The following is an 8,885-nucleotide window of genomic DNA, read 5'->3' as shown; positions in this document are numbered from 1 at the left end:
TTTTTACTTTTAGAGTATGAAGAAGAACACCCTCAATTTCCAGATGTTCCTGAATCAAAATAAGAATCTGTGAGTACACATCAAGAAAAAAGTCTGCATAGGGCTGGTTTTAAAAGATTTAAAATAACTAAATGTGAAAATTAGGTATCCACATGGTACACTCATTCATAAAATGAAAACAAAACTACATTTTTTAAACAACTTCTTTGAATCAACAAATGTAGTGTCCAAATAATTGCTTTTATTTAAAGCAACTTGTGTAGCACTCAGGAAATACATAATTTAATATCTGAATAAGAAGTTATAGTTCCACAATTTTTAATTGACCTTATAATTTTTCCTGCTGAGTTGGTTTGCATATTTTTGTATAGTCTGTTGAAGTATTTAGATAGGTTACATTTATCTTAAACAGGTGCCTTTGGAAGCAGGAATATTGCAGCCATTAGACATGGAACAATTTAATTCTGCCCCTGCAGCTGATACTGTTGACCAACAGTTGCTTCCCATAGTCGAGGAAGTCCCCTCTCCAGAACCACCTGACCCAAAAACATGTAAGCAGGAGCATATTATCTTGATATTATCTGTTGTGATTATTTTTCTTGCGTATGGCAAGGGTGTGTAATTTGTTTAATGGAGAGTGTTAACAGCTTCAATACCTTTTCTTACATGGAACTGGCATGTTTAGGCCCCTGGTCTGTAAACAGGGAGCCAACCTGGGCACTTGGGCAATGGCAGAAATTTCAAATGGTTCATTACGAACCACTGACTGGCTGAGGTAGGTCTGTGCTCTTCTGAATAAGTGACTTTCTGTTTAGCCATTTAAATCAGAGAAAGGCAGGCATTTCTTCCTCTAATTTAGTAATGCAAAACTAGGATCAATAGACTAAATAGACAATTGAATTTGAAAACTCCTGTCAAAATATGACTCTACCCATCTGATTACAAATGAGAATGGAAACAGCTCTAGAGTTTTGTTCTTCCACTTTTATCAATTTCTATAGTTTATAAAAGTTACCAAGCAGCAGTGTGTCTTTATTATGCATTTTAGCCCTCCATTTCATCTTCTCTTCCATTCATTCTTGCTCATTAGGAATTCCTGGTGCTAGTCAGAAGCAGTGTTACCCTGGGCTTTTAAATAAATAGTGTCCTTCCAATTATGAACATTTTCTGGCAGTATATAAACCAATTAAAGATATAAAGCTGAGAATACATTCAGTATTTCAGCTGTGTTTCCAGAAGAGAACCTTTCTGTGACTTATCTTTCCTGACCACACCAAAACCTGAATAATTTGTGAATGGAGAGAGATGCCAATCCAGGCAGCCCTCAGAAAGGGGAAAAATTGGATATATGGAGTCACACTGAAATTTCTGAAGCATGTGGCAAGTAAGAAGTAATTATGACAAAGAAATCACAGCACCACTGAAATATAACCTTTGTTTTTTCCTCTGTCTAAAAATTCAGTTTTATGAGTGACTCTGATAATGCAGATTGTAAAGGGCATGAGGTACCAAAAGTGATCTGGCTGTAACAGCACTGAGTTCAGCACAGGTTAACTTCTTCCTGTCAGGGCAAATTAGTCCACATGGCTTTTCATTTCTGTGACTAAACTGCTTCTAGTGTCTGAGTTTACTCCTTTAAAACTATGTCTGACATCTCTGAGGCACCCTGAGTCTGCACTGTTGGTGCATCTTTAGTTTGAAATTTGCTCAAGTTTATGTTGTCTTGACTGAAGAGAAGCGAAGACACATCAGTGGCTGTATCTGAGCTGAACAAATCTGTTTAGTGCAAGCTGTGATGGTATTGATAAAATGACTGGTACTGAGTTTATGATTTCTAATATTTGTCTTTTTGTGAAATTGAAGTGCTTACCTGTAAGTGAAGTCTGTCCTGTTTTTTCTCAGGTTCTCCACGAGAATACTTAGAGTTCTACATATTTCCAGTACTCTTACCTGGACTGACTGAACTTCTGCATGAAGCAGAGAAAGAAAAATGTTTTGAGGTTAGTTTGTAGTTTTTGGTTCAAATCACTGGCAGGAAGTTACAGCCTTTATTTCATGGGAAGCATTTTTAAAATTTGGTCTTTTGCAAGAAAACCAACCACAATTATATGATATAACATATAATAAGTTATTTTGGACCTAGTTTTAAATGTTGTTTTCTCCAGTAATTCAGAACAGATTGCATACTACATACACTTGATCATTATGATGATCTCTAGCTCCCAACAAATCCTCCTTAGATATCCATTTGTATCTAGCTTAAAAAATGTTATATTTTAGAGAAACAGGCTTCCTCTCAGGTTCATACACATCACTCATTTGAGGGTGATGTACAGAACTTGATTCATACTTCATGGTTCAATTATTTTTGCTGGCCCGGCATCTTAATAGAGATAAATTTTCTATTTTAGCTTTTTAACATTCTGTGTAAGTTCCATTTAATTGGAAAACAGGGTATTCAGCATTAATGAGCTTATAAAAATGTACATTTAAAAAATAATTGTTTGCTACCTATATTTTTATAAATTTGTTTTCAGTATATGTGTCTGTAGGCATATCTAGAGAGACATTCCTGGTAGTATATTGGCAATGCTTAAAACCCCACTAGAACTGGTGCAAAATAAAGCTCATTGTGTCACCACAGCCTGACTCACAGGCCCTGAGCAACAGCTTAGGCACTGGGAGTTGTGGGGTCTTCCATAATTTCTGCTTTTTTCTCCAACCATGGCTACTTGAATTTCAAATCCAAAACTGTACATTTAGTAACAGTTATTTCAGAGTTTCCTTCGTTTCCTCAAAATCTGTGTGTGTCTATAAACTGATTTACAGGTGTGTGTATATGCATTTATAATCTCTGATTAACACAGGTGAATTAGGAAAATGGTTCATTTACATGACATCTCTGTCTATCATTCCTGCTACCACATTTACATTACCTGGCCAAGAACAAGTTGACCATATACATTACATCACACTTTTAATGAAATCTGTATTGATTGCTTTTTTTTTAAAGGAAGCATGTATCCTTTAACAGGAAAAAGACATGTCCTGCAACTGATTTAAAATACAGTCCTTGATAGATGTTACCTATTTCTGGAGGCAATAAACCATCACTTAATACAAAAATATTAAAATTCTTAGAAATATTTCAAACTCGAAACAAATCTAAGGTTTCTTTGTCTGTTTTTAATCTGAGAAGTTTTGTAGTGGTGTGTATGTTAGCAAGTATGTGTTCTGAAAATGGACTTTGTATGGGTCTGTGTGTTGCTTTACAGCAAACTAATAAAGGCAATTACTTTCTAATGTATAGAATCTTCATAAAAATGTGTATAGCTTATAGAAAAGATACGTATCTGAAGAGATGCTCTGATATTGGGGAACCAAGTTTAGGGAAAGGAAGCTTATGTGGAATGATAGTTTTCCACTGTGACATCATTTCTTCCTCCTTTTGAACAATAACTGGTAAAACAATAGCTCTTTATGCTTGCCATATAACTGAATATTTGTGTTCTTTTCCATTGCTGTCCAGGTGCTTGTACTTGGACATTCTGTTTCCTTATCTGACCTAAATACGTGACATCTATTTATATTTTTGTTTCATAAGGAATGTATTTATCCATGTGGAATTGGAGAAAAAAAGCCCCATGCTATAATTTGTATCAAAATAGTTCATGAAATAACTTGAACTGATTTTTAGGATCAAAACCAGAGTCCTTAGAAAACCAGAGCAAAGCAGAAACAGGGAGAAAGGATCTTGTGATAAACACACTGGAAAATAGCTTCAAAAAACAGGAGAACAAACATTTGAAAGATATGTGCAATTTGTGAGAGAATGGGAGAGCAACAAGATTAATTGTGATTAAGCTGACTGAAATCATGAAGGATGAGAATACTGGGTTTGAATTTTGGCTAGACATGAGTCATTAAAGCCTGTAAAGGGCAGTTGTACAGAATAAACCATTGCAAGATTAATGGAAGAAGCACTGGAAGAAAGGGAGGAATAATCAAACTGACTGCAGTCAACATTGAATGAGCCTGGGAGAAGAGAGAGGAAATTGTGAGGGAGAATGAAGAGTGGGATTTTGATGAGAAGGACTGAAAGTTTTCATGTTTTGAAAGGAAATTAATGAGAAGAGAATGAAAAATTAAGTAGGAGAGTTGTTGAGTAATTGAAACTGTGGTAAGTGAGGTCAGATCATGGAACCAACAGAGGAGTTCAAGGAAGAGACCAGAAAAGATGCATCATGTCTGGAGAGGAAGAATTGTAATTGCATGGCAAAGTCAGGAAAGGGAGACAGTTCTGCTGGAAGTAGTGATCTGTGTAGGAAAGAAATCTGCAACATCTTCTTTGGAAGGTGATATAGAAACATAACAATTTGAATAGTTCATTTAAAATAGGCTCTCTTGCATTATGTAATGCATGTGAAAAATCTGAAAAGCAAAAACCTAGAAAACCCACCAGCTGCTAGATAGATGTGCAGACTTCAAACTGCCAGAAATATGAGAATAGTCTGCAGAAACTTCATTCTTAAAGTAGAGATGAAAGAAACCTGTTAGGTTGCCCAGTGTATTCCCTCACTGATTTCTTTTTTTCCTACCATAAGTTCTCCTGTGCTTTATCCTCTCTGCTGTCAAATGCCTCCAGGGGAAAGACTATTTTCTTAAATCTTTTCTCTCATGAGAACTGACTAATGCATTCATTTTCCAGCATTAAAACTGAACAATGTATAAATGTTTTTATTAGCATAACTGACTTTTTAGTAAGCTATCCTACTGAAGGAGGATGCTGTATCAGACTCTGTAATGGAATATATTATATTTTAAAGTGTGATACATCAGGGAAAGGGAATGGAAAAAGGTTTCCTAATGACTTTGCCATCTTCTGATCACTAGTATTTTTTCATGATTATTACCAAGTCCATAACATTTAAACTGAAAAGTGGAAAATGAATTCCTAATATAAGTAGTTTATAAACACATCTGCAGGTTAACAATGCACATTGTGCAGATATTTCCTGTGTTTATCCTGATTCATGCAGCACATAGGAGGAATGTGTCAAAGGGAGGTCAATTTATGTAATTTTTTCCCTTTATAAATGTTGACTGCTGTGCAACTAATGATTTAATTCGCTAGCAAAATAAACTGTTTCCTGGCAAAAAAATAACAAAATAAAAAAATATTGAGCTTGACTGAATTCCTCCCTGATAAGTTCACTGCCTCTAACAAGGATAAAACAAGATGAATTTGATTCCTTTGGTGATGGCTGTTTTGACAAGCCTGTTCTGATCATTTTTTGCCATTGCAAAGGAAAAGCAATTTACTTAAAACAGATTAAATTACAACTGCTAGATTAAATTGAATTTCGTTGTCAAAGTGTAGCATTTATTCTCTGAAACAATTCACTAAGTAATGGGACCCAATTTCATACTCTGATTGAGAATATCTGTACAGTGATGGTCAGACTGTGCTATTTGTTTATAGATTCTGTTCAAGTCCAAATTTGTCCATTTAACATCTAAAGTGACCCATAGAAAGCTCTGCAGTGAAGGTTTCTTTCTTTTCTATGGGAGTCAGGCTGTGTGTCTACCAAGGGTGAGATACACTTAGAAAAGTAAAAGCTTTCCTGGGTATCATGAGGGAATGCCCTGCAGTCTGGCTCTAAACTCCCCACTTGTCATTCCCAGCTTCATGACTGCCCTGTATTCATTCCTCACTGCACTGTCAGCACCTCATGGAATGTTCTTCTTCCACTTCACCTGTGGCTGACCCCCAAATTATGACAAAAACCTGAACTGAAAGAGTTATTCTATGTAGAGTGCTTTTTTCTTGCCTCTCTGTTCACATTCCCCAGTCCTCTTTCCATCCTATTCTTGAAGCACAGGGGGAAACACAGATGGTGAGGATAATGCGTAGAATAAAGTCATTCTTCATGCATTAAATTACATGTTTACTGTATTTTTCTTAGCAAGTAGTAGTAGTATCTTTATTTCTTACATTTTAGTCAAGACTGCAGCCTCTTTTGTGACATTTAGTAATTTCACAAATGTGTTTAACCAGTGTGAATAGTTCTAAGAAGTCGTAATTGCAGTTGAATCTCCTGTTTGGCAGGGTAAGTGTTACCTTCTGGATGGGAGCTCAGCCTTCTCTAAGCTCAGGGGCTGCTACTAAGATAAAGCCCTTGGTGTCTCTGGTCTGCAGGGGCTGAATTCTCTTAGTGTTCACTCAGTGACTGCACATCCATAACACAGCTGGTGCAAGAGCCATTCCAGAGATACCAGTCAAGCTCTCCTGTTATTCCAACCAGAAGTCTACATTATATTCTCCACATCGTGGTTCCTCTGGTTTGTGACAAACAGAATGAGCTCCTGTACTCATTTATACATTCAGTCTGTACTCATTTATACATTCATTTCAGGAGAGGAAATCCTTAAGAAAAGGAGGGTCCTAATCCATTGTGTATTTACCAAAATTCATGCTTTGAATGGCTGGCTGTCCAGCTGAACATGAGTCCCCAAGGAGAACCTGCTGCAAAGCATTTTGCAAAATTCTCTTTTCTTTTGGTGGAGATTTAGAACTGGGAGCAAAGGGCACAAATGTTTTGCTCTGAAGCTCCAGGTTTTGAATATTTTACCTGATTCTCTGTAGTGTTCATGGTATCTGTGGTTGTGGATAGACATATCCCTTCCTTTGGTTTTGCCTTCCTTTCTGGACCACTTGACATGATTTTTGTCTGAGCAGCCATACAATACCCCGTTTGTGTGTGTGTTGAGTATTCACAATGCCTTCAAGCTGATTCCATGCAGGAGGAAACAATATCCAATCAATGTTCCTTCTGTGTCTTGGAGGATATGAAGAATTTTAAGTATGATAATAGAACTTTGAGCAAAATGGCAAGTAATTGACAACATATTTTCATATATGAATGAGTTCTGTTAACTTCCTCATAATGAGAAAACCACTTAGAAAGAACACCATTCAGAGATATTTGTTCTAGATATACTGCAGCAAATATCAAGATAATATATGTAGAATTTTCTCACTCATAGTTTGTCTTGACTTGAAAGCATTCCACAAAACGTCTAAAATTTTGGCAGAGCCACTGACTGTTGGCAGTAGCAATATTAAAGTAGACAGAGTAATGGACTGTATATTTTATTTAATAAAAGCAGTCAATTTAGCTTCTGTTCCTCTCCAGTAGTAAAAACATATGACCAATCCAAAGATAATAAATAATTTGAAACTATCTTCTATCTTTAGGGAAGAAGAACCAAATTTATTGCCTCTGATTTCCTAACTGAGTGGTTATACAAGTAAGTTAATAATGGTTTTTACTATTAATTATACTCAATAATTCAAAGGCATTAATTTTCAAATCGAATAGCTGAAATTTAAATTAATATGAGTTGTTTTCCTTTTTGTTTTAGCATGAACCCAAAGAGGAAAGATGAGCCATTCACAGAATTCTTTTCCATTCCTTTTGTTAAGGACTGGCTTAAGGACCAGTAAGTTATTGCAGTACTCAGAGTAACCTTTTCTCCTTTTACCCCTGCCATTCCAAAAAAGTAATAGAGCTTCAACCTGTTGCAACTGTGCCCTCAAAATACCCTTTACTGTGTGCAACACAGAACTATGTGATGCTTTCTAACTTGCTCATGTATGACTTACAAGGTATTTTGTACCAGAATTGTTCACAGAGAAATTGGTTTAGAATTCCTAGACATTTTAATTGTAGAGTGCAGGACATTTGAACAGTCTAGTAGTATGGATATCTTTGTACTAATGAGCAAAGCAGTGTTTTCATCACGGCTTCCTACTGTGGAAATCTTTGAGGATATTATCAAGAAATTATTCCTTTAGCTGTAGGCAGCTGTTTTAAAAATAAGTGTAATAATCCTTGGTGTCAGGATGCATTTCTGCAGACATTTATGACTTTGTGTCTGAGAAATGAACACTTGTTTTGGCAGCCTCAGTCATTTATTCCTGTAGAACCAAGCTGCATAGTGGTTTTGAAAGAAATGTAACTGTACTTGAGACTGCATGTAGTTTTAAAATATAGCTGCTGTGTGAGAAAAGTAAAGTCATAGTCCACAGTGAGAGAATATGAAAATTACAGAGCTCAGATTTTAAACTTAATTGAAGTCTATATTGGTAGTAATTTAAAACATAGAGATCTGTCTTTGGGGCCAAGCTGGAGATTGTGTCAAAATGGTTACATTTGACTACCTGAGAGGTGGTCACGTGTCAGACTCGTGTAGGAAGTTTCTGCAGTAAGAGATGAACACCTTTGCAGAATGACCCATTTCATCTCAACCCCCATACCTTCAGATACCACCTGCTGTTGTTGGAACCTACCACTGGTGGAACACATCTGTCTCCTTGTCCAACAAGGCAACAAGTTCTTGGCAACAAGGTTCCCATTTAAGGCAGTGAATTCTGTCCTTTGGAAGGTGACCATGAACTGCAGCGAGGTTGTCATACTCATTTCTTAAGCATCCTGAAGAGCTGTCCCTTAGTAAGGCAGTTTGGACACCCCGATATGTGAGGATGGATATTTGTCCCTAAGATGCCCAAGGTCACAGTTTTACAAACGTTTCTCTTGGAAGTAAAGCTGACTGAAATGGTTCCCTGCTCTCTCCTGTTCTTCATCCCAACCTGCTTGTAGGCAACCTGATATCACCTTGTCTGTTTGGTGGGGTGCTTGGTTATTCTGATCAGGGACTTACTCTGAGTTAGGAATCTCTCTGCCAAAATGTGTGAGGAGGGTTTGTATAGCTATTTGAAACACAGATAATTTCTCCAATCTGCTTCACCTTGGAGAGTGACAAACCTGTATATTGGCACAAACAAAGGATTAAAATGAAGGGCTCGGGGCAAGGTGAAGAGA

General features: G+C 36.7%; 1 protein-coding gene across 1 annotated transcript in view; it reads left to right on the top strand.

The window, feature by feature from the left end:
- IQCK (IQ motif containing K) overlaps window positions 1–8,885 on the top strand; it is a 37,999-nt gene that overhangs the window by 3,076 nt on the left and 26,038 nt on the right. The window contains 5 exon segments of the mRNA XM_027654880.1: window positions 14–69; window positions 413–551; window positions 1,903–2,000; window positions 7,259–7,311; window positions 7,426–7,503. Of these exon segments, the coding sequence (XP_027510681.1) occupies window positions 14–69; window positions 413–551; window positions 1,903–2,000; window positions 7,259–7,311; window positions 7,426–7,503 (424 nt within the window).

This window comes from Corapipo altera, unplaced genomic scaffold (assembly GCF_003945725.1).
Source record: "Corapipo altera isolate COAL_440 unplaced genomic scaffold, ASM394572v1 98, whole genome shotgun sequence".
Lineage (NCBI taxonomy): Eukaryota > Metazoa > Chordata > Aves > Passeriformes > Pipridae > Corapipo > Corapipo altera.
Note: the sequence above shows the minus strand (reverse complement) of the source record. Positions and strands in the feature narration are given on the sequence as shown.